Below are 26,309 nucleotides of genomic sequence, written 5' to 3' on the forward strand. Positions count from 1 at the left end.
CTGGCCCCCATCCCTATCTTCTCAGTCAAAGCTGATGGCTCTTTCTCTCTCCTCTCTCTCTCTCTCTCTCTCTCTCTCTCTCTCTCTCTCTCTCTCTCTCATATTATTATTATATATATTATTCGTTTATTTTCAGAGCCGTTACTTGTTTGGGGTGTAAAATTCGGTTGGATTTTATTTTAATGGCCCTTAATTTAATTGAGTGTCCCCAAAAGTCTACATAACTTCCAAAACAATGACAATAAGAAACGAAACTTTTGTTCCTTGGACATGTATATAAATATAAATAAAAAGGGTTTAATTCCATTTTCAACCCTTGAAGTATAGCAGTTTTAAACTTTCCACCTCCAATAAGAATTAATAATATCTTTTAGCACCCTAAAATATAGTATATCATCCCATAAAGTGTGGGCGCGCGCGTATGTGTTCATATGTCTGTATATGCGTGTGTGTGTGTATCACTGTGTGAGTATGTGACTATGTGTGTGTGAAAGAATTTATGGTCCCGAATTCGTATTATACAGAGATGTTATCTAAAATGTTATGACACTTGAGACAACATGCAGCGGAAATATAAAGATTAAAAGACAATGCTCAGAATTAAAAATGTTCACAAGTAAAGACTTGTGAACTTGCCCTTTACATGACGGAAAAATATTTTAAAAATAGTATTCTAAGAATACAAACAGAAGAGTGCGAAAACTTCTTCCTTATGAATGAATCTTTTTCAAGATCACTCTTACAACCAAATCTAGATACTAAAAGAAAAATATTAAAAATTCTAGATTTCAAAGAATGTACTCATAAAGAGTACGTACAACAGATTCTAGAAAACACACTAAAATTCTCGAGATTAAAACTTCAGCTCTCTTTTGTTTCTTCGAAATCTGTACAAATCTTGAGTCTTGAGTTGGGTATTTATAGACTTGCCAAGCTTCCACTTCTCAGCCCATGATCTGCAAGAAAACCAACCACAAGAGCACTCAAGATAATGGGTTAGTGGGTTAGTTTGGAAGTTAAGATAAATTCCATAATTAAATCCACTAAGCACTACTTAACCCCACTTAGCCCACTAACTAAGATTTAGTTTAGAGTTAAGAAAAGTTAAAAACACATTGTGAATTTAATTCACGTGTTTCAAACTCCCCCTTTTTAACTTTCTGATCAAAACTAAATCGTAGTCAAAGACTCCCCCTGAGATATTGCTTGAACTCCCCCTGAATTTGATACCATTTAAAAAACATAGAAAAAATAAATTAAAACCAAATTCAGCAAGATAGTCCAACAAAAGAAATAACCAAAGTGCAGTCCTAAACAAAAGTTCAGAGGGAAAATAAACAAAACACAAACAAAAACAGAATATTGTTTATGAAAACAATCTAAAGTAAAATATCCAGAGTCTCCAAGGTCTCCTCAGTATCAGCAGCTGCTGCTCCTCCATCACTAGATCCACTGCTTTCTTCTTGAGCTTCACCCTCTTTCTTTGCTTCCTCTTCATTGATTGCTTGCTCTCTTCCTCTAGCATCCATAGGGTGAGATGTTCCTGCTTCAGCTTCATGATCTTTTTCTCCCCCTTTTTGATCAGAAAGAGCCTTCTGAATCAGCTCCACCATGGACTGATGATAGGTAATCTGAGCTAGAGAATGAGTAAGCTGCTGCAATAAAAGATCTCTAGGAACAGACACAAGAAGGTTAGAAGTGTTGTCAACATGAGGAGCAACACCTTCAGCACCAGGATTATTTTGACCTGATTCACTTGAGAGAAAATTATCTCCATTCCAGGGAAGATCTTGGACATGAGGAGCTCTTAGAAAATTTTGAGAAACCGTGATCATGCCTTGTGGAGTGTGAAGATATTCTGAGTCATCTTGGCCCAATTTTTGAGAGAGTAAGATGTAATAGATGAGAGAAGGATAGGGGAGGTGAGTGGAGGGTGAAATTTTCTGGGCAAGATGACCAATAGTATCAAAGAACAGTTTGCCAAAATCCACTGGTAAACCCATCCCCAATTTGTACATGAGTACAGCATGAGGCTTAGTTACCACAGAGACATTTTTGGATGGAATCCAATTAGTCACTGTGAGTCTAAACAGGACAGAGTAGAAAGCAGTGAGTTGAGACACTTGGAATTTTCTTGGATGTGCAGGCCAATTTTTTAAACGGTTTCCAGAAATGACTTTGCAAATCTCAGTAAAATCACCATAATTATCCTCATCAATCACAGTAGGAGTTTGTAAATGAGAGTTGATAATTTTGGGAGAAAAAGAATAAATGGCATTGCGCACAAAAACTTTGCCAAAGTTTGGAGAGTTTTTCTTTAAAAAAGATGTTTGCAAATTGGCATAAAATTCCTTCACAACCAAGGGATCATAAGAGCAGGCAATCTCAACTAGATTAAGTATTTTTCTTTGGTGAAGAAAAGCAGTTATCCTATGCCTATCAAATTCTTCCTTAGAAATTTTTTTTTCCTCAATGAATTGACAATTCATGACTTGAGGACTCAACAGTGAATCAGATTCAAAATAAAAATGAGAACTGAAGGCATTGGTTACCTCAAAAGGAGTTGACAAATTCTTCCCATCCAAGTCTGGTTCCTCTTCTTCTGAGGAGACATCATCTTCTGAATCTTCAAGCTCATCAGGGACATATGCTGGTTCAGGTGATGCAGCAGGTGGGGCAACACCTTCTTCTTGCTGAGAAGAGTCTTCAGAGGATTCACTGTCAGAATCAGAGGAGGGCAAATTTTTGCGAAAGGCAGCTAGAGGAACCTCCCAACTATCATCACTTTTCTCTGGTTCTTCAGCCTGAAGTGGAGTTGCATCTGCTTGAACTGCTGCTTCTGCCAGAGTTTCCAGAGGATCTCCATGAGGTGCTGATGGAGTTTCTTCTGTAGTGGTGAAGTCTTGAGCATCCACAGATGGAATATCTACATGCTCTGCTGATGACATTCCAGAGAAATCAGGCATTTCTTCATCCTGATAAGGGCCAGCATCCTCAGCAGCATTCTGAGGAGCATTTTCTGAAACAGTAGGTGCAGCAGCATCTTCTGTAGCATGAGCAGCAACACCTTCAGAAACAGGTACAACAGCATCTTCTGGAGCATGTGCAGCAACACCTTCAGAAACAGGTGCAGCAGCATCTTCTGGAGCAGAATGTTGAGAGGCTGCTGTTGCCATGCTGGGCTCCCCCTGAGCTGATGCTGGGGAAGGTGAGTTGTTGGCTGATGACTCGGAGGTGCTGGAGGACAAGGCTTGAGCCTGTGGTGCAGCAAAGGTGGGATCCCCTGCTTCATCATCAGTTTCTTCATCTACCAGATGAAGACCTCTTCGTGGATTTGACTGAACTGGAGTGCGGCCACCTCTGCCTCCTCTTCTTCCACCTCTGCTTCCTCTTCGGGGAGAGTGTTCTCCTCTTCGGCGTTGTGGCACCGCAGTATTCAGATCTGGGAAGGGGTTTGTGCGCTTGGACCGGCGCGTTGGAAACCTTCCGGCGGTGGAAGAGGGACCCACAAAATCAAAATTATCTGGGTCAATCGGGTTCAGCTCATCTCCGGGCTCAATGTAGCTGATTGGAACAGCTTCAAAGTTGATTGGATGAACGATGATGGCCAGATTTGGGTCTGCTGGTACAGGTGCTGCAGCATCGTTGTGGACATCACCATCGACGGCTGGAGGAGGATTTCTAGGTGGGGATGCCATGATACAGTAGATAAAGGAAAATAGCTTCTTTGTGCTTTTGATTTTTGAGTGTGAGTTTTTGAGAAAAGAAGCACTAAATTTATAAGCCCTAATTTTTGCTGAAGGAAGAAAGAAAAATTGAAGTGGAGAAGGTGAAGAAGTGGTGTCCGTTTTTCTTGGGGAGAGTGAGATTAAGGAGAATAAAATTTCCTTGGCAGTTTAAAAAAAAAACCGTGACACATGGCACAATAAGGAGTGGACTTAGTGGAAAAATAAGAGATTAACCCATGTACCCATGACCCATATAAATAGGGATAATTCAATAAAAAAAAATAAAAATAAAACCGTAGCACTCATGAAATATTCACAAAAATAGAAAAAAAACACATTTATGAATGATTAATAGTGAGAAAAAAAAATTGCTGACAAGCATAGATACAATTATATATATATTTATTATATTTCTTTATATATATATATATATATATATATATATATATATATATATATATATATATATATATATATATATATATATTTTTTTTTTATATATAATATATGTATATATATAAACTCTTATTTTCAAGTCAAACAATTCACATGGAACATGATCAAGTGTTCAGTTTGAAGGTTCCTCAGTTACTAAGATATGACTATCAAAATAGAGGAGTTTGACTTATGTGAGTGTAATTATTGGCTAAATGTTTACATGAAGCATGATCACGTTTCAAGGTGAAAGACTTCCAGTTACTGATTTAGGAAATAATACATCACAGTGAAGTCATTATTTAATGAAGCTAATGCTTCAGTAAATTGTGTTGCAGCTTAAGATACTTGATGAGATGTTGCAACACGTTTCAGGACATGTTTATTGAGTACACATCCCGAGAGATTTTCTGAGTTTTGAAAACCTCTCATAATCTAATGCCTTTGTAAAGATGTCAGCCAGCTGATCTTCTGTAGGAATGTACTTTAAGCACACAATATTTTTCTCAACTATATCACGAATAAAGTGATGTTTAATATCTATGTGTTTAGTTCGTGAGTGTTGAACAGGATTTTTTGAAATGTCAATAGCACTTGAATTATCACAATATATGGTCAGGGTATCACTGGTTAACCCATAATCCCCCAACATTTGTTTCATCCAAATTAGTTGACCACAACACCCTCCAGCAGCTACATATTCTGATTCAGCTGTTGAAAGAGATACACAGTTTTGCTTTCTACTAAACCAAGAAACTAGATTATTCCCCAGAAAGAAACATGCACCTGAGGTGCTTTTTCTGTCACTAATATCCCCAGCCCAATCAGAATCACTAAAGCCTATCAAGTTTGTATTTGTGTCTTTGAAAAACTGAATCCCTAAGTCTACTGTACCTGCAACATACCTAATAATCCTCTTCACAGCTTTAAGATGAGTGACCTTGGGATTAGCTTGATATCTGGCACACACACAAACACTAAACATAATGTCAGGCCTGCTTGCTGTTAGATACAGAAGGCTTCCAATCATGCTTCTGTAGAGAGTGCTGTCGACATCTTCTGCAACATCATCCTTAGACAGTTTTTGACTGGAACCCATTGGAGTTTTCATGTGCTTGGCTGATTCCAACTCAAACCTTTTGACCAGATTGAGAGCATACTTCTTTTGATTCACAAACATTCCTTCACCTGTTTGTTTGATTTGGAGTCCTAAGAAGTAATTCAACTCCCCTACCATACTCATTTCAAAAGTGTGAGACATAGAATCTACAAAAGACTGCAAAAGGTTAGCACAAGTAGAGCAAAAAACAATGTCATCAACATATATCTGAACAATAATGATATGATTATTAGTTCTTCTAACAAACAAGGTTCTGTCTGCCTCCCCTCTTTTGAACTGTATTTCAAGTAAGAAGTCAGTGAGTCTTTGATACCAAGCTCTAGGAGCTTGTTTAAGACCATACAGTGCCTTCTTAAGCTTGAAAACATGATTAGGTTTGGCAGAATCTTCAAAACCCTTTGGTTGTTCTACATATGCTTCTTCATTTAAAACTCCATTCAGAAATGCACTTTTGATATCCATCTGATACAGTTTGATTTTAAGAAAGCAGGCTATAGCAAGAAGTAATCTAATAGATTCAATTCTAGCTACTGGAGCAAAAGTCTCATCAAAGTCTATACCCTCAATTTGAGTGTATCCTTGTGCTACTAACCTAGCCTTGTTTCTAACCACTGTACCTTTTTCATCAGTTTTGTTTTTGAAGATCCACTTAGTTCCTATTACATTTACATGGCTTGGTCTGGGAACTAAGTACCAAACATCATTTCTGATGAATTGATTCAACTCTTCATGCATTGCATTGACCCAGAATTCATCCTTCAGAGCTTCTGCAATATTCCTTGGTTCCACTGAAGACACAAAACAAGTGGTTCCAGTTAGTGCACATTCAGAAGATAAATTTGCAAATCTTACCATATCTCTGTAGTTTACTCTCTCTTTTCTTCTGGTCCTTATTCCATCAAAGATATCTCCCACTACTTGAGTTGATGGGTGATTTTTCTGAATTCTGCTTGATGGTTCCTTTCTGCAGACATCGAAGGTTGGCTGCAATTCAGTCTCTGTAGGGTGTGTTGAGTCAGATGTGGTGACACTTGGCTCAACACCTTCTTCTCTTAAGACTGGACTGTTTGTGTCTGGGCTCTCTGTGGTAGAAGTGTCTTCTTCTGTTGTTTCTCTTTCAGCAATTAAGTCATCAACTTCATCTTCAGCTGTTTTACTGCGGAGATCAGCAAAGTCATCAAATACCACATTTACAGATTCAATAATGGTTCAAGTTCTTAGATTATATACTCTATAAGCATGACTGTTATTAGAGTATCCCATAAATAAAGTCAAATCACTTTTTGAATCAAACTTAGCTAGATGATCTCTATCATTTAGAACATAGCAGACACATCCAAACACATGCATGTATTCTAGATTAGGTTTCTTACCATAAAGAATTTCATATGAAGTCATCATAGATCCTAATCTTAGGTACACACGGTTTGAGATGTGACAGGCTGTGTTGACAGCCTCAGCCCAAAACCTCTTAGACAGATTTTTTGCACTCATCATCACCCTAGCCATTTCCTGGATGGTTCTGTTTTTTCTTTCAGCAATGCCATTTTGCTGAGGAGTTTTTGGAGCAGAAAATTCATGCTTTATACCCTTTTTATTACAAAATGCAACAAATAAAGCATTCTCAAATTCTTTTCCATGATCAGATCTTATCCTACGAATAGAAACTTGAAATTGAGTTTTAACAAACCTATACAAATTTCTGAATTCATCAAAAGTGTCTGATTTTTCTCTTAAAAAGTACACCCAAGTATATCTTGAAAAATCATCAACACACACAAAGACATATTTTTTACCACCTAGGCTTTCTACCTCTATAGGACCCATAAGATCCATATGTACTAGTTCAAAACAAATAGTGGTACCAACGTGTTGCAACACTTTGTGTGGTACTCTGGTTTGTTTTCCCTTCTGGCACATTCCACATATAGGAATATCCTTGATCTTGAGATCTGGTACTCCTCTTATAGCATTGTACTTGTTGAGCAGCTTCAGATTCTTGAAATTTGTGTGGCCTAGTTTCTGGTGCCACAGCTCTACTTCACTTACTCTTGAGCTCTTGCATGAGATGGTGTCACCTGTTTGATAGCAATTATCCATTGATCTGGAACCTGTAAGTACACAATGATTTTGATTATCAAACACAGAACAACAGTATTTATCAAATTCTACACGTAGATCATCATCACACAATTGACTGATACTGATGAGGTTTGACCCCAATCCTTCAACATGTAAAACATTTGAGAGTTTTGGAAGCCCCTCAATACTGAGTGTTCCACGTCCAACCACTTTGCCTTTAGCTCCTCCTCCATAGGTTACACGTCCTCCATTAAGTGTGTGGTAGTTTGATAGAAATTCCTTTGTTCCAGTCATGTGCCTAGAGCATCCACTATCAAAGTACCATGAACCTGAAATGTTAGCATTTAAAGAGGTGTATACTGCTTTGCACAAAAGTTTACCTTTGGGAGTCCATATTTTACACTCCTTTTTGGTAGATTCTACCTTTTTCTTTGAGGTGTTCCTTGAGGTGTTGTGGATTATTTTATACAACATTTTGTCACTGCTGAGTTTTTCACAAAATGGACGAATGTGTCCTGGTGAGAAACAATAATGACAAATATAACCTCTTATTCTGGAATCTGGAGTGGTGACTGTGGACTTCCTGCAATCCTTTCTGTTTGCACCCTTTTCTTTTACAAAGACAATTTCTTTCTTCTTAAGTGGCTTCATTTGTTTTTTGAACCCTAGCCCTTCATGTTTGTAGTGCTTTTCCATTGACACAATCTCTTCGAGTTTAGTTGTGCCAGTGTTCATCCTCTTGATTGCTAGAGTTGCCTTTTTGAGTTCTTCTTTCACTTTTGCCAGTTCAAGATCCTTCTTGGTGATTCCAACCTCCAAATGTGTGATTGTTTCTTTGAGGGAGGAATTTTCCTTATTGGCTGCATCTAGAGCTTGAGTCTTCTTCTCCAAGTTTCTGATCAGCTTCTTACACATTTCTTCATCATCACTGACTGCTTCATTACTGGATTCTGCTGCATTCACTGAAATAGAGTTTAAACATGTATAATGATCAGTATTTAACTCACAAACTGAAAGTGTTTCAGAAAGTGTTGCAGCATCCAGAGAGACTCCTTGGGATTCTGTTTCAGAGAAACTTTCAGTGAGATATCTGACAGAAAGAGCTTGTTTAGAGGATTGCTGTTCCTCTGTCTGTTCAGGTTGTTCTTCCTCCTCATCATTGACAGCACAAATCAAACTCATTCCTCTCCTTCTCAAGGTATTTGCACATTCATTAGCATAATGTCCAAATCCTGAACAGGCCCTGCATTTAATATGATCTAAGTTAGGTGGTTCAGAATTTGAACGAATAAAAGAAGAATTTTTTAAATTGTTTTGAGAAGGTGTTTGAGAAAATGTTCTCTGTGGAATTGATCTGTTCCGGGGCTGAGTTTGTCGATTTTGTGGAGACCCTTCTGGAAATAACTGTCTGGGCTTGATTCCACTTCGTCTGTACGCCCTATTGAACTTCTGAATCTGAAATGCCACATTGTTAAGGCATTCTTCTGCATCATCATCAAATTCCGGAGCAACATCTTCCTTTTCTAATTCTGCCTGGAGTGCATTTGAGATAGCCTTTCCTTTCTCCTTTCTTTGATCTTCGAAGTTCATTTCTCTGGACTTGAGACTACCAATTAACTCGTCCAGCCGTAGAGATGATGTATCTTTAGCCTCCTCAATAGCAGTAACTGTCATGCTGAACCTTTCTGGAAGAGTTCTCAATACCTTATTCACTAGTGTCTCGTTGCTCAAGGGACCACCTAAGGATTGAAATTCATTAGCCAAATCAATCAACTTCTCATTGTACTGAGAAATTGTTTCAGTTTCCTCCATTCTCAGTCTCTCAAATTTGGAAGAGAGTAATCTGAGCTTGGTTCTTTTGACACTATCTGATCCCTCACAATGTAGCTGAAGAATTTCCCAAGCATCCTTTGCAGAAGTGCATACAGAGATTAATTTAAAAATTGTTAAATCTACTGAATTGAAAATTGCATTTAACGCCTTTGAGTTTTGGTTAGCATTTGATAGATCGTCTGGTGTCCACCGTAATTCTGGAGTTGGAAAAACATCTCCGTCCACATCTGTGATAGTTGGTGGCTTCCATCCAGTGAGAATAGATCTCCATGCTCTCTCATCAATGGCTTTGATGTACGCCCTCATCTTGACTTTCCAGTAGGTGTAGTTCGTGCCATCAAGTACAGAAGGTCGCATAGAAGCAGTCATCTGAGTATCCATCACGAATTCGTTTCTGTGAAGAAAATAGGAACAAACACTTAGTATACGTCAAGTGTTGGCTCTTGATGCCAATTGAAAGAATTTATGGTCCCGAATTCGTATTATACAGAGATGTTATCTAAAATGTTATGACACTTGAGACAACATGCAGCGGAAATATAAAGATTAAAAGACAATGCTCAGAATTAAAAATGTTCACAAGTAAAGACTTGTGAACTTGCCCTTTACAGGACGGAAAAATATTTTAAAAATAGTATTCTAAGAATACAAACAGAAGAGTGCGAAAACTTCTTCCTTATGAATGAATCTTTTTCAAGATCACTCTTACAACCAAATCTAGATACTAAAAGAAAAATATTAAAAATTCTAGATTTCAAAGAATGTACTCATAAAGAGTACGTACAACAGATTCTAGAAAACACACTAAAATTCTCGAGATTAAAACTTCAGCTCTCTTTTGTTTCTTCGAAATCTGTACAAATCTTGAGTCTTGAGTTGGGTATTTATAGACTTGCCAAGCTTCCACTTCTCAGCCCATGATCTGCAAGAAAACCAACCACAAGAGCACTCAAGATAATGGGTTAGTGGGTTAGTTTGGAAGTTAAGATAAATTCCATAATTAAATCCACTAAGCACTACTTAACCCCACTTAGCCCACTAACTAAGATTTAGTTTAGAGTTAAGAAAAGTTAAAAACACATTGTGAATTTAATTCACGTGTTTCAGTGTGTATATGTGTTTGACTGTGCGGAGTAGAATTTTTGCAATGACCGGTGTGGGCGAGGCTGAGTTTGAAGAAGGTGTGAAGCGTTTGCAAGGGTGTTTATGGAACGAAGAGGAAGAAGATGAGGGCAATTTCGTTATTGAAAAGTAGAGAACCTTTAGAAAAAATATCAAAATCGAACGTCCTTATGTGGAAGAATATTATTGTTTAGGACTGTTTTGCAAATTGCACTTTTTGTTTATTGTTTAAAAATCTCTTTTATCTATTATATTTTTGCAAACGCCCCTTTGCTTGCTAATATTTTTTATTTTTCCTTGCTAATAATTAATACATTTTGTTATACATGGTAAATTTTCAAAATTCCTTTCAATAGTGATACCCCAAATTTCATTAAAATTCCTGAATCATTCTTGATTGTTATTTACCTATCTATCTTATGATTACAATAACAAATCAACGCTATACATGGTAATTGATCATCAAAAGTTGAATATTTCTAATTACATAAATAATTTCAAAAAATATTTCAAATTATGTCACGTTATAACAAATTGGTGTTTCACAATGACATCAAAAAGTAGCGAAATGTAATAATACATATGGATGTGAAAATAAAAAGGGAGAGAGAAAGGGCAAAATAGGCAAAAGAGGAAAGAGAGTGAAGTTTACGCAAGTAAAAGGAGAGTGCAGTAATGATGCGTATGTGTAAATCAGTGTAGAGCCTGGGATGTGACGCGTGTCCTTTTGCCAGCTGTGTTCCATATCCCCCCAAACTCAACCGCTTCTTTTCCCCCACCCCCCCCCTAAACCCACCCCACCCCCACCGGTCATCTCTATCCCTTCTTCTCTCTCATCTGTATGTATGTGTGTATATATATACCCCCCTCTGCCCCCATCTTGTAACTTAAATTCTTAATTCTCCATAGCCAAGGAGAGAGAGAGAGAAAGAGGAGAGAGAGAGAGATCCAAAATTGGAAGGAAAAAAATGGCAGCAACGAATGTTAGTTCGAAGAAAATGGATATGGATCGGATCAAGGGTCCATGGAGCCCCGAGGAAGACGAGCTGTTGCAGCAGCTGGTTCAGAAGCACGGGCCGAGGAACTGGTCGCTAATCAGCAAATCTATTCCGGGCAGATCCGGTAAGAGCTGCCGCTTGCGGTGGTGCAACCAGCTGTCTCCGCAGGTGGAGCACCGCGCCTTTACGCCGGAGGAAGACGATACTATTGTTCGGGCGCATGCCAAGTTCGGCAACAAATGGGCCACGATTGCCCGGCTTCTATCGGGTCGAACCGACAACGCCATCAAAAACCACTGGAACTCAACACTCAAGCGCAAGTGCTCCTCCCTGAGCTCCGACGAAGGCGGTCACTTCGATAACGACGGCGGTGGTGGCCAGCCGGAGCGGCCGTTGAAGAGATCCGTCAGCGACGGGTCGGGTATACCCGTTTCGGGTATGTACTTTAACCCGGGCAGCCCGTCCGGGTCGGACGCCAGCGATTCGAGTCTGCCTTCCCATATCTATAAACCGGTGGCGAGATCCGGCGTCGTTTTGCTCGAAACCGCTTCGTCCGTCGTTGACCCGACGACCAGTCTCAGCCTGTCTCTACCCGGAGTTGACCCGACCGAGTCAACCAATCACAGGACCGAGTCAACTCAACCCTTAGCTGTTAATCCCATCGTCCACATGCCGCCGCCGATCCTGTCCATTCCTCCGCCGCCGCCGCCTCCACCACCATCGCCGCCTACACATGTCATCTCGTTGAGTCAGCTGAGAACTCACATCGCGTCTGGGCTGGGATCACCGGCAGCACTAGCTCCGCCGACGCCGTCGCCGATGCCGGCGGCGGTGGTGCAGCAGCAGCCGGACAATGTGTTCGTGCCGTTTGGGGCGGAGCTAATGGCGGTGATGCAGGAAATGATAAAATCGGAGGTGAGGAATTACATGATGGGATTAGAAACACAGCAGCAGCGATATCAAATCCAACAGCAGCAAGAACAGCAGCAATACATTAATATTCAGCATCAACACCAACAACAACAACAGTATAATAATGCCTATGAAGGATTCAGGAATGCCGCCATGAAGCGCATCGGAATCAGCCGGATCGATTGATTTTATTAATTTTTTTTTTAATTAATGTTTATTCAGTGACAAATGGAGAAAGAAACGTTCTTGGTTTCTTGTTTAGGATGATGAAGTTTTTTATTTTTTTTTTATTTTTTTTTATTAATTTAATTAAAAAAATTAAAAAAAAAAATGGTCTCTGTACAGGGAGGTAGATGAGATGGTTAGAAGAGGTTTATTGTTTTTTAATTTTCTTAAATTATTTTAGTTATTTTTTTTTTTTTAAATTGATAAAAAGGGATTAAAATCAAGAAGACACGTGTCCTCATCAGATTATTCTTTCTTGTTATTATTATTATACCTCAAATATTACAGACTCTGCACAAGTGAAGTAACTACAGTACGATGGGATCCTTACCTGTACTTGTGTACAAACATTTATTGATGAAGAACTGAGTCTATTTTTAGTAACTGAAAAATGGGTGGGACCCTCAATTAAATAAGGTGGTTGTATCGTGTATGTAATGACGTGTCAGTGGTTTCGAAAACACAATAAAATAAAATAAATTAATTACAAAATAAATTCATACAAACAGATTACAGAACATAATATAACAAACAGTTTTTTTTTAAGGTTCCACTGCATTACAATGAGACATGATCAATGTCGTCATTTCGAATACTCGATCACGTAAATGCCAGCAGTTTAAGTTAGCCTACCGTATTCATCGTTCTAATCTATTCACAGTTGCAGAAGGGTTGATTTCTCTGTACCCCAACACCACCACACGTAATAACAACGAATCGAAACCCCGTATAATCACAAAGGTACAGCTTGGTAATTGCCACCTGTAACGAAGGATTTTAATCTGTGTATGAGTTGCACAAGATCGCTCCTCCAAGACCACGTCGGGCTATTTAGAGCCCGGATGGAGTTTAAGCACACCAGAAGGGTCCCACCTTCGTGAAGAAGGACCTGCACATTTACATTAAAATTAAATCAAAAAAATTAAATAACAAGCGTCGTAGTAAACTTTTTCGATAGAAAGTAAAATTTGAGCGAAGATGCTTGTGCACGAACTTACTGTTAGCCAAAGTGGCAACACCCCCAACACAGATGTAAGAGAGGCCAAGAAAATGCTACCTAATGCAAGTGCTACATTTTGCTTAACCTGCGTGTGTCCATCATAAAACATTAATTTATATATATAAAAAAAAGTTATAAGTAAAGAAAATTAATCGCCACGAAAAAAGAAAGTACCAAAGAAGTGGTCTGTCGAGATTTAGCAACAGAGAAAGGGACCCCTGAAATATTGTCTTGCAGCAAAAGAATATCAGCCACAGCTATTGCGGTTGCACTTGCACGATCCGCTAGAACAATGCCCACGGTAGCTGCAGCCAATGCGGGTGCATCGTTTATACCATCACCCACCATTATTAGCCCTCCACCTGCACATAAATAAAATATTAAAAAATTAATAAAAATCAATAGTCGAAGGATATAATCACAAGTTCATTTTCGTTAGACATTGGAGATAGTAGAAAGGGGCACCTGTATCTCGAGAAATACGGGTGACATGAAAGAGTTTGTCCTCTGGTTTGAGGCTGCAGTGAACTTCTTTGATGCCCACAGCATTTGCTACTCTCTGTGCACTCAACTCATGGTCGCCAGTTAACATCATAACACGGAGGTTTGCTTCGTTTTGCAATGACTTTATCACGTCCAAAGAATCAGCTCTGGGCTTATCTTCAAGATGAAACAATGTCACCTGCATGAGAGAGGAGAAAAAAATAAAATAAGACCCTGCTTGTTTTCATTCTCGTTTTCTTCCCCAAATTTGTAATCGCCAAAAAAAATTAAAACACATGTTTTTGGAGCAGTTTCTTAAGGTTTGTGCTACAAAATTCTTTCATTATAAAACGAGATTCAAAAACCTTAATTCCACACCTTATTTGAAATACTAAGAAATCAATAGAATAGAAGTCTAAAAAAAAAATGGTTACAATTTAAAGACGAACTTTAATCCTTAAATTAGTTGATAAAAGCAATAAAGATTCACCTTCTCATTGTTTACTGAAAGAGCAGCACGAACAAAGTAATCTCCATAAGAAGAAGTGCTAAACGCCTCTTTGATTTTCTTCGATTCAGCATCTGATGTAAAAAGAGAAGTGATGTACTCTACAGAGCCAATCGAAGCTTTTAGTGGTTTACCGCCTCCAAACGCTGGCTATAGGAAACAGAACGACCTCCGAATTAACTCAAGTTATTAGGCATTTATAAACTCAATCAATCATACATAACTTTCTTGCGAGTGAAGTAAGACCTCATATCTACTCAGCAAAAATGAGAATTGTAGAATAAGTACATTCTAGCAAGTACTTCAAATAGATTCATAGTATAATTTAAACTTCAGTACCTCGATACTAGATATTGTCGCCAAAAGACCCCTTCCAGGTAGATTCTCAAAACTTTCAACAGAAACAGGAGGCAGATCCTTTCCAATGCTATGATCCACAACGGCTCTGCAACATTAAAGGAACTAAGACTGTAACTCAAATTTGAATGTTTAATCATCAATAAAATCACAATTCAAAAAATAATTATTCATAAAATTTCTGTATTAAAGACAAAATCCACTAAAGATCCAAGACCAAACAAATGCTAATGATAATATCCAAGACCATTTTTTTTTATCCGGTGCTTTACTCGTAGTATATCTGTAAAAGAAATATCGACTAAAAGAAAAGCAACCTTCCAATAGGGTGAGTAGTTCCCTTCTCCATAGCAGCTGCGACAGCGAGAGCTTCTTTCTCACAGCTCCGTACACAACAAGTAGTTTCTTTCTCATTGTTGCTAACATGTCCATGTATTGGTTCAATTGCTTTGCACATGAATTCCCCAGTTGTCAATGTGCCTGTTTTATCAAATGCAATATTTTGGCATGAAGCTAAAGCATCTAGGACATGTCCCCCCTTAAGCAAGATTCCCTGTAAAACAAGGTAATGCTTATTAGTTATTAGTTATGATGTTGGTCAAAAGAGCAAACAAATACGAACAGACATTCTTATGTGATATTCAGCCTACATTGATATTAAAAATTCATAAAAATCATTTTTTGTCTCATTATTATTCTACAGAAGCTAAATAAACGTAAAAGTTTCACTTTGTGAGGCTAGGAAACAATATTTTTCTTTTGAGAAAGTTTGGTATTGGCTGATTAAGAACCATTCACGACTCGTTCTTATTTTAAGAATGGTCGTTTAAGGGTATTGGTTTGCCCTCTCAGTTTGAAAGCTAACATTTTCTTATTCTGATATCCACAAAATAAATAAGTTAGCATCACCAACTTTTACAATTAAACAAGGTAATAAGAAAAAAGGATATACCTTTCTCGCACAACTATGAAACAGACGGCTCAACTCTATACAATATACATCAATGTAATCAAGATATACCTTTCTCGCACAAGCACTAATTGCAGTTGCATACACCAATGGTGCCACAGCTAGTGCACACGGTGATGCCGCTACCATAAGCCCCAATGCCCTGTAAAGTGATCCTCTGCAAACTAGAGAACAAAATAAAATTAGTAATCCATAAAGTTATAAAACTAGTATGGTTCTTGTCATATCATCCTCCTTCTTTCTAGTAGTCATCTGTTTATTTATTTCCACCAACATTTCTTTGTTACAAAAATGCACGATAACAAAAAAAAATAGTAAAAAAAGAGACCCGTAGTATGTATACCTGATGTACTGAGAAAAGGCCACTTAAAGAGAACTGGCCCCATCAATGCGATGGCAGCAGATAACACTATAACGGCTTTGCTATACTGCTCGCCAAACTTATCGAGCCATCTTTGAAGCTTTGGTTTACTCTGTTGAGCTTCTTCAGTCAATTGCACAATTCTACTCAGCATTGATTCTTTCCATGTCTTTTTTGCCTATTTAAACTTATGAACTTAGCAAAGAATGAAGGAAAAAGCTAAAGAGGACATTTCCCCTACAGTAACGAAGTGGTAAAATTGTAAAAACTGGCTGTCCATTGGCAAAGGCATAAAATATACTTAATTTTCTAATTATCACATCATCTTATTAAGATCAGTTAATATGCACCAAAACAAACCAAAACCACCAAGACCACGTAAAGTATTTTGCTGAGTCAGCAATGACAAACCTAAGTATATTCTGATATGCTATTACACAGAATAATTTGAAAATTTACCTTAACAATCATCATACCATCCAGGTTCCGAGCGCCACCTGGAATGCTGTCTCCAACATCCTTTTCTACTGGTTTGACTTCCCCAGTTAAGTGCTCAATGGTAATAGTGGATCTACCTTGCAACACTTCACAGTCCACTGGCACCGACTGCACATAGTGTAGATTAGATTTAAGATAGTTCAGATAAGCTCATACACATATAAAAACTTCTCATAATTTAGACCTATAATTCAGAAGTTATACGAAGTTCTGCACCCACAAGAAAACATAAAAAAATCGAGAAGTTAAAGAAAAAAAACGTAATCCTACTACTCCATATTCAAAATGATGTCTCTGTTTGACAAGTCGTTGAAATTAACATCAAACATTTTAGTTCCTATAAGAGAACATGACACACTTAACAATAAAATTGCGTCCCTTCGTCACTAATTTAGATCACATAGCCATTTTCTCACCTGTCTAATAAAATTTTCCTTTATTTTTTGCTCAGTATTTTAAACATGGAGCAAAATATACCATACAAATTTAATTTGCAGGATCCATTTGCAGATTTTAGTTCAAGAGTTACAGATGCAACTCTATATAAAAAACACACAATCATATATTGGCAAGAAGAAAACCATGATATGATCAAAAAAATATCGATAAAGCACAGACCTCACCAGCTTTGACCAAGAGATACGATCCGACTTCCAAATCATTCACAGGAACTTTGTGGTACATCAAATCCGAAAAACTCTGAAAATTCCCATTCTGGACATCCAACTCATACGCAAATTCAGGATGGTTCTCTTTCAATTCCTTGACGTCAATCTTAGACCTGCTCGTAAAATACTCCTCTGCAATATGAGCCAAGTTAAACATGGCCAATAGCAAACCGCCTTCCAATGGGTTCCCCATAAACACCGATGCAAATGCAGCCAAAGCCATCAGCACGTGAATGTTAATTTTCCCACCCACAATATCCATTGCAGCATCAAACGATGCAGAAACCTGCCCATTTAATTATAAATAAGTAAATAATCTACGAGTTTTCACTTTTTATCACAGATATAATTCGAAATTTTAGTAGCTAAAGTTGTTAATTACCCCAACAAGAGGGAAGGCAACGAGACTGAAGGCTGTCTGGAGAGGCTTGACGGCGGGCTTGGGAAGCAAATAAGGGCAAGCGGCGGCAGCCAAAAAGAGAGCCGCCGCGCAGCAGCAGAGCTCGAGATGCTCCCTCAAGAAGTTCGCCAGATCAGCCCACTTGATACGCTCCGCAAAACGAAGGAAACTCTCCTGGGGTTTCGTCAACGGAGCACCGCCGCCATCATGACAATGACAATGGCCATGATTATGATGTTGGTGCTGATGCTGGTTCTCCTGATGTACCGTATGGTGATGGTGGTTCCGATCATGGTCGCGGTGGTCGTCGGCGCCGTGATCGTGGTCGTGGTCGGCGTGGCTGTGGTCGTGGTGGTGCGAATGGGCCGAAGATTTGACGACGGGTAAACGGGAAACCGTACGGAGGAGGTGGATCGGCGGTGCCGGTTTTTTGGGGTAGGGGAGATTTAATTTGAGTTTGAGCTTCAATTTCCTGGTTCTGATGTTCTGTGGGAGTTTCAGTAAGGCGGTGAGATGACGCGCTTCCATGGCCATGGACGAAGCTCTGGAATTCAACGGGGGTTTCGAAATGGTGGGAAAATTGAGGGTTTCCATTGAATTTGGTTGATTAAGAAAATCAGTGAATTGAATTCTCTGGGCGGGGGGTTTGTACTGTATGTACAGAGGGTGGGGGGCGGGGGGCGGGGGGCGGGGGCGAAGGGGGTAGCTGGGATGTGGTGATATTTCATCACACACCATGACCATGTGCTCATTCTGATGAAAATTCAGCCACTGCTTTTCCATTTTTACCCCTCAAATTTGTAGCACTCGTGTGAGATAATGGCATTCATTTTAATTTGTCCTTTTACATGTTTCTCAATTTAAAAATAAAAATGAAAATTTAACAAAAGGTGTTCACATATTACACATTTTAGGTGTATGGAAAAAAGTGTTGTTGTTCTCAAAAAAAAAAAGAAAAAAAGTGTTGTGGACCTCAGGGTGTCTGCGGATCGTACACTCTCGACCCGTTATATAACGGTTCTTGATTTTAAAGAATTAAATTTGTTGTTTTTCAGCAGGTTTGTAGTAGAATTCAATCTTTACGGGTCGAAATCCGCTATTGTTTAAGTATTTTTTTGTTGTTGATAGTTATGAGTTTTACGTGAAACTATTTAAAAATTGAAATGAATCACCTAAAATCTTCAAGTGAAACTAACATGAATAAATTAAAGTTACGGATTCTATTGATGAATCTATTTGTCCAGTTCTAACGGGACTGTTCTTTACAGGTTGATGGATCCGATTTTCTCACCCCTAACATGCGATAGTCATACAACAAAAATATATAAATAAACGGTTCAAATCGTAAATATATAAGTCACACTAGAGAAGTTACATAAAGTTAAAGTGAACCATTTTTTTATTTTTTTTTACTGTATCTACTTACCAATTAAAGACTTCAGGTTACATATGTAACAGAACACCACTTCATTAAAATGAATTGCAATAAACATACATGTTGTAATAATAGGTAAACATCCCACTAGATAATGAATTAAAATCTCATGGCATAGCCAGGATTCTATCTTTGTGGGGCTTAAATACACCCTGCAAGTTCTAAAAGGAACAACGATACTACACTGCTAAAAGAAATAAAAAAAAAAAAAATATATATATATATATATATATATATATATATATATATATATATATATATATATACACACACAATAATACAATTATTCTCTGAGAAACGACGGGCGCCATGCACAACCTCTTGTTTTCCTATGCCGTCTTCGCCACTAGTCCATAACTCGAGGAGAAAGGATATAACATGCTATGCTACGTCGACGAAAATAACACAACAATGGGATTATGGAAGGCGTTAGTTACGCATCCTAGTAACCATTGTCATATATATATAGACTTCAAACCATTTAGTGTCCTTCTCCGGGGCTCGGACCAGAATCGAACACATCGTTGGTTCCAGGACTCGGATCAGAACTAATCACGTTCTCCTCTGTTGGGCTCGAACTAGAACTGATCACATCTTTTTTTTCTTCTAGTAGCGGAGATTTCATCACGTCTAGATTTCCGTCTCTAGGTCTTAGAGTAGAATCTATCACCTCTAGGTGTGCTCCATTGTTTGGACTAGAACTGGTCGCTTCGTGGTTTTCTTTTTCTGTGCTAGGAGCAGAATTCGTCGTGTCTAGGTGTCCGACTTCAGAGATCAAATTAGATTTCATATTGTCTTGAGGTCCCTCTCCAGGATTCGAACCATGAAGAATGATGTCATCGTTTCCTTCTCCTGGACTCGGACCAAACCTCATCGTACTTTCCTCTTTAGGTTTGATAGTAGAACTCATCGTGTTCAAGAGGCCTTCTCCAGAGGTTGGACTAGAACTGACCATGTCATCGTCTTCTTTCCCAGGGTTCGAACCATAACTGACCCCGTCTTTGTTTTCTTTTCCTAGGCTCGGAGCAAAACTTGTCGTTTCTAAGTGTCCCACTACGGGTCTCAACTTAGAATTCATAATGTCTATGAGTCCTTGTGCTGGACTCGGAGCAGAATTGATCATGTTATGATCTCCTTCTGCTGGGCTCGGACCAGAACTGATCATGTTCAGGTATCCTTCTCCCTTGCTCGGACCAGAACTGATCACGTCTTGATTTTGTTTTCCTGGACTCATAGCAAAACTCATCGTGTCTAAGTGTCCCACAACGGGTTTCAACTTAGAATTCATAATGTCTATGAGTCCTTGTGCTGGACTCGGAGCAGAATTGATCATGTTATGATCTCCTTCTGCTGGGCTCGGACCATAACTGATCATGTTCAGGTATCCTTCTCCCCTGCTCGGACCAGAACTGGTCACGTCTTGATTTTGTTTTCCTGGACTCATAGCAAAACTCGTCGTGTCTAAGTGTCCCACAACGGGTTTCAACTTAGAACTCATAATGTCTAGAAGTCCTTGTGCTGGGCTCGGAGCAGAATTGATCATGTTATGATCTCCTTCTGCTGGGCTCGGACCAGAACTTATCATGTTCAGGTATCCTTCTCCCCTGCTCGGACCAGAACTGATCACGTCTTGATTTTGTTTTCCTGGGCTCATAGCAAAACTCGTCGTGTCTAAATGTCCCACTACGGGTTTCAACTTAGAATTCATAATGTCTAGAAGTCCTTGTGCTGGGCTCGGAGCAGAATTGATCATGTTATGGTCTCCTTCTGCTGGGCTCGGACCAGAACTGATCATGTTTAGGTATCCTTCTCCTCTGCTCGGACCAAGACTGATCATGTCTTGGTTTTCTTTTTTTGTGCTCTTAGTAAAACTTGTCGTGTCTAAGTGTCCCACCATGGGTGCCAGCTTAGAATTCATCATGTCTAGGAGTCCCTCTGTAGGGCTCGGAGCAGAACTAACCACGCCCCGGTTTTCTTCTCCTGTACTCGGACCAGGACTAATCACGCCTTGGTTTTCTTTTCCAGGACTCTTAGCAAAACTCGTCATGTCTAAGTGTCCCACTACAGGTTTCAACTTAGAATTCATCATGTCTAGGAGTCCCTCTGTAGGGCTCGGACCAGGACTAACCACGTCATGGTTTCCTTCTCCTTTGCTCGGACCAGGACTGATCACGTCTTGGTTTTCTTTTCCTGAACTTTGAGCAAAACTCGTCGTGTCCAAGTGTCCCACTCCGGGTTTCAGCTTCGAATTCTTCATGTCTGGGATTCCCTCTGCAGGGCTCGGACCAGAATTGATCATGCTATGGTCTTCTTCTACTGGGCTCGAACCAGAACTGCCCATGTCTAGATTTTCTTCTTTAGGGTTCAGAATATAATGCATCATGGTTAGAAATCCTTCTGCAGTGGTGGGCCCCGAACGGCCCGCGTCGTGGTTTTCTTCTCCTGAGCTCGGGTTAGCATTCATCACGTGTAGGTTTCCATCTTGAAGGGTCGAACCGGAATGATCTGAATCGGGGTTTTGAGCGGAATCTTCAGAGAGGAGGCGGCCGTCGGCTGCCAAGAAGACGGAACTGATGATGATGATGGTGAGAAGAAGAAAGGGGCAACACAAGTTTTTCATATCTTTGGCCATGGTTAAAATAAGTTGTTGTAAGAGATTTGTTTGAATGAAAGAAGAAGAAGAATGGAGAGATGTATTTATACATGTATGGATTGTTAGTTAGCTAGGGTCCGGTGGCGTGGCATTAAAACAGGATTGACCGTTCTTTGACTTGAAATGGAGAGTTGTTTTAGGGTAACTAATTGCATGGGAGGTTCTCATTATCGTTTGCAGTTCTACTTTCTCTTCATACAAACTTTGGATAAAATTTAATATGTGACTTACAATCAATTAAATATAATTTAATAGAATATAAAATACAAAAAAAATTCTATAATTTCAACTTATAATATGACCATAAATTCAAGTAATAAAGATTTGAAGCCACACGAACCAGAACTATAGTGATAAAGCAGCTACTAGTTTCTTTCACCGGTGACCTGGTCCACGACGGCTCGGACCAGAATACGCTTGTCTGAAAGAAAAGGCAAATCCTTTGGACTGAGTTGACAGATCACGAAAAAGGTTCCTACTTCCCTCTACTTCGGTTGTACAAAATATGATCAAGAAAATCGAAATAGAAATGAGAATGGCGAAATTTCTGTACGGTATTGGAAATGGCTGAAACATTTTAACCTGCAAATTGTAAAGGAACAAAAAATGTTTTGAGATCTTTAAACTGCAGTTTCTTTAATATATATATATATATATATATATATATATATATATATATATATATATAGAGAGAGAGAGAGAGAGAGAGAGAGAGAGAGAGAGAGAGAGAGAGAGAGAGAGAGAGAGAGAGAGAGAGAGAGAGAGAGACTGAGTTTGTAAGATTTCCTTTTTGACCATGATTCCAAATTCCAGGGGCGGTTGTCTCTAAATTGTTGGAACAAGAAACAAATTTCTTATTTTGTTTTTTGGCTTATGTTAATAATTCAAATTCTAACAGCTTTTGATGCATGTAATGAGGAGAAGTCATTTGATTCTACTGGCAAGAATTTACTATCCCAAAAATTACTCTGTTTTTTTCTCCCCCTTCTGAGTGTCTAGCAGTCCCACATTCCACAAAATCATACGCAATAATCCAAGCCCGATTCTTCTATATTACGAAAAATTCAAAAATCCCATTTCGTGCAAACGATCTTCTTTATTTTTAATTATAAATAAGACTGATCTTACACCAAGATAATTACTAAATCTTGAACAAAATCCAGCATACATATATATTACACAAAATACATTAGTAGTAGCCAAAAAAGAAAAAAACAAAAAAAAATCATCTAGCTTCATCGATTATCAGCTGGGAGAAGGCCTCATTGGCATTAACCTGACTGATATCCGAAAAACTGCATGTCTCATCGATCGGTAAATTATGAGAAGGCAGCCTCTGAATAACATTCATTGGAAAATCCAAAGAAACATCCGTCGCACTATCCTCGTACGCTTCCCTAGGCACAACCGTGTGCTGCAGCTGCAGACAATACTCCAAGTCCCACAACACATCCACCATGTTCGGCCTATCAGCCCCATTGTCCTGCAAACACTTCTCCACAGTCTCCCCAAATTTCCTCAAGGAATTCGGGTTAATCCTCCCCGCAAGAAAACGGTCAACAATCTCCCCCAACTCCCCCTTCCTCTGCCACGTCATCCCCCACTCCGCCAAGCTCACCTCCTCCCTCGGCAGCGATTGGTCGATCACCGCTCTGGCACAGAGCACCTCGAGAAGCACAACCCCAAACGAGTAAACGTCCGATTTCTGAGTCAACTGCAAGCATCTAAAGTACTCGGGGTCAAGATACCCGAAACTCCCCTTCACAGCTGTGCTCACGTGGGTTTCCTCTAGAAGGCCCGTTCGAGAGAGCCCGAAATCCGCAACCTTCGCCACGTAGTTTTCGTCGAGCAATATATTCGTTGACTTTATATCTCTATGTATGATCGCCCCGTTTGACCCCGTGTGGAGGTAGTGAATCCCTTTTGCTGCACCGATGCAGATTTTGAGGCGTAGGTCCCACGGTAATTCGGATCTTGAAGTTGAAGATCCAACGGATGATTCTTCTCCCTCTGTGGTGTAGAGATGGTCCCTCAGCGTACCCTTTTCCATGAACTCATAAACTAAAATCATTTCTTCCCTTTCGTCACAATATCCGATTAAAGAAACGAGGTGTTGGTGTTTGATTTTGGATAGGATCATTATCTCGGTTTGGAATTCCGGTAGGCCTTGCCCGTGTCCTTGCTCGCTTCTCTTCACGGCTACTTTTCTACCGTTTCTTAGCTTTGCTTTGTACACTTTACCGAATCCTCCTTCTCCGATAATCAACTTCGCATTGAAATTTTTCGTGGCGTAGAGAATTTCGGAAAAGGGTACCTTCAAACCGAGGTTTAGATCGGCTAGAGGGGAGCCGTTGATGGTTCGATTGGTGGTTCTGCTGTACGAACTTCCTCCAAAGAAAGGCCCCAACGGCAAGTCAAAAGCTTCGACGGGCTTCCATTTTCTCTTTCTCAAACAGATAAACAAGAGTGTCAAGAAAACAAGGACTAAAACAAGACCTCCTACACTCGAACCGATAATCACGAATAAACTTTTCGAATGATCACTCCCTCCATTAGACGAACCCAATTCGGTGATTAGCTCCATAATCTCTACTCCATTCAGAAAAGCTGTTCGAACACGGGACTCGCTCCGTGGGCCAATGCTGACATTCATAAAACCCGAGTTATCCGAATCGACCACGAAATCGTAGTAGAAAGGAGCGGCTGTCTGCTGAACGAACTCGAAAGGATAGATCATTTTACCGAAATTATTGTAGATGAAAAAATCGAACTTGAGAAATTCGTTTGTGGTGTTGCTAACAATGTCACAGAAGTGGACACGCAGGAGGTGTTTCTTTCCCGTTTTCACATCGAAACGCCACGAGACATTGAATGTGTTGAATTGACTTCTACTGTCGATATTCATCTCTTTGGCGGTGCTGTAGACAGAATCAGGGGCATCAAAATTCGTGGCGCCTGGGCTCCGGTAATCGAGCCTGCCGTTGTAAGGGTCGCTCTTCCTTGCCGTGTTTTTATTGAACAAATAATCATCATCGGGAATCCAATATCTCAAAAGGGTGTCGTTTGTCGGCGTAACATTCGAGCCTCCGATGTTAATTCTGTGAATTACGCGCAAAGGGGATGATAACAACCCGTCGTATTCGCCGTCGTCGCCTTTTGGAGCGACGGCGGCGGCGGAATCTCGGATGAAGTCCGGCGGGGAGGGAAATACTTCGATTGCATTTACGAAAGCGAAATAATTAATTTCAGTAGGCACAAATCTGATCTCGAATTTGCCCACGGAAATAGTGAGCAGGAATTCTTCGATGAGTGGAAAATTTTTAAGATCAGTAGCGTTTGTAATTGAGAAATTGGATAAAACCCTAAACCTAGAAGCGTCGACGCTGAAACGAGCGTCGGAGATATTCCCCAAACCGGAAAGGGGGAAAAAGTGGAATCTTACCACATAAGTTCCATTCTGAACTACATCAAGCTCGTACGAAGAAGGCTTTCTGAAAATTCTCGCACTCCGGTAGAGTTCGTCGGTTGAAGAATTGGCGGCGTCTTCAATTTGGCTTCTGTCACCGGACGACAAGGTGAATTTACCGGAATTTACATCGCCGGTGTAGTTGCGGAGGTTGTAGACGGTGGAAGCGGAACCGCAGTTGATGAAGTACTGTTCGGGTAAGGTGTAGGCGGCGGCGGAGGAGAGAGAAAGAGATGAGAAGTGGAAGAAGAAAGGTAGTAGCAGTAGAGAGAGAAATATCTTCTGAGATTGAAGAATTTCCATGGAAGCTTTTTTTCTTCTGGCGGATAATCAGTGTGGGGGCGGGGGGCGGCATGCAAATTGCGAAATGGAATTTGATTGGTTAGATTTGTAATAAAAGAGTGGGATGCCAGGTTTGACTTCATGTTGACTTGTAGTCGTTGTTTTGTGTTTAATTTTACATATATAATAGGATAAATGGCACTTTACCCCCCAAACTATAGTGTCTTTTGCAATTTACCCCATGTACTAATTTATTTTACAGATGTTTACCCGAACTCGTAAAATATTGGCACGTTGCCCTAAATTTGCCGGAATCGTTCAATTTTCGCCGGAAACACACTCACATGCACTGCACTTGAGATTTTTTAAGGTACAATTGCCAATTCAGATCAAGCTAAACCCTAGTCCCATTTCCCTCGATTTTGGCAGCAATTTCCCCCCATCTTGTGAAGATGCATTAAATTAAAGAAATAGAAAATTAATATTAAAAGTATTTGTGACAATCGTTTTTAAATTAAGAAGATAGAGGAGCTGCAGAAGCTCGGAGATAATGATACAGAGGAGGGGAATGAAAAAGGAGGAAAATAAATGAGCAAGAAATAGGGGTTAAATTGCTGTCAAAGTCGAGGGAAAAGGAGGCTAGGGTTAAGTTTGGTATGAATTGACAATTATACTTTAAAAAATCTCATGTGCAACGCACATGACTATGTGAGTGTGATTCCGGCCAAAATTGAACAATTCCGGCAAATTTAGGGCACCGTGTCAGCATTTTA

The 26,309-nt window shown here is 39.6% G+C and overlaps 3 protein-coding genes across 3 annotated transcripts; 1 reads left to right on the forward strand and 2 right to left on the reverse strand.

Annotated features, from left to right (window-relative positions):
• Window positions 1–10,919: 10,919 nt before the first annotated feature.
• On the forward strand, window positions 10,920–12,494 carry MYBR1 (myb domain protein r1). The gene has a single exon (XM_013000053.2). It carries the CDS (start codon window positions 11,289–11,291, stop codon window positions 12,414–12,416), a length of 1,128 nt encoding a protein of 375 aa, XP_012855507.2. The 5' UTR covers window positions 10,920–11,288; the 3' UTR covers window positions 12,417–12,494.
• Window positions 12,495–12,907: 413 nt separating this feature from the next.
• On the reverse strand, window positions 12,908–18,753 carry HMA1 (heavy metal atpase 1). Its single transcript, XM_012998276.2, has 12 exons — window positions 17,683–18,753; window positions 17,251–17,586; window positions 16,594–16,740; window positions 16,117–16,312; window positions 15,825–15,937; window positions 15,121–15,356; window positions 14,786–14,891; window positions 14,429–14,596; window positions 13,921–14,137; window positions 13,630–13,817; window positions 13,454–13,540; window positions 12,908–13,344 (listed from the first exon to the last, which is right to left on the reverse strand). The coding sequence occupies exons 1-12, from the start codon at window positions 18,481–18,483 to the stop codon at window positions 13,189–13,191; spliced, it is 2,751 nt and encodes a 916-aa protein (XP_012853730.2). The 5' UTR covers window positions 18,484–18,753; the 3' UTR covers window positions 12,908–13,188.
• A 4,111-nt stretch (window positions 18,754–22,864) lies between these two features.
• LOC105973262 (putative receptor-like protein kinase At5g24010) lies at window positions 22,865–25,683 on the reverse strand. Its single transcript, XM_012998285.2, has one exon. It carries the CDS (start codon window positions 25,555–25,557, stop codon window positions 23,014–23,016), a length of 2,544 nt encoding a protein of 847 aa, XP_012853739.2. The 5' UTR covers window positions 25,558–25,683; the 3' UTR covers window positions 22,865–23,013.
• Window positions 25,684–26,309: the final 626 nt, after the last annotated feature.

Source organism: Erythranthe guttata, chromosome 8 (assembly GCF_056151865.1).
Source record: "Erythranthe guttata isolate IM_541 chromosome 8, IM_541, whole genome shotgun sequence".
Taxonomy (NCBI): domain Eukaryota; kingdom Viridiplantae; phylum Streptophyta; class Magnoliopsida; order Lamiales; family Phrymaceae; genus Erythranthe; species Erythranthe guttata.

What these genes read in the sequence shown, in the direction of transcription:
- LOC105973262 (XM_012998285.2), bottom strand. Translation starts at nt 25,557, where the DNA reads ATGGAAATTCTTCAATCTCAGAAGATATTTCTCTCTCTACTGCTACTA.
- HMA1 (XM_012998276.2), bottom strand. Translation starts at nt 18,483, where the DNA reads ATGGAAAAGCAGTGGCTGAATTTTCATCAGAATGAGCACATGGTCATG. An exon ending in CTCGACAGACCACTTCTTTG is followed by an intron (nt 13,541 to 13,629) that starts GTACTTTCTTTT and finishes GGACACACGCAG; the next exon opens with GTTAAGCAAAATGTAGCACT. An exon ending in TGTTGCCACTTTGGCTAACA is followed by an intron (nt 13,345 to 13,453) that starts GTAAGTTCGTGC and finishes GTAAATGTGCAG; the next exon opens with GTCCTTCTTCACGAAGGTGG.
- MYBR1 (XM_013000053.2), top strand. Translation starts at nt 11,289, where the DNA reads ATGGCAGCAACGAATGTTAGTTCGAAGAAAATGGATATGGATCGGATC.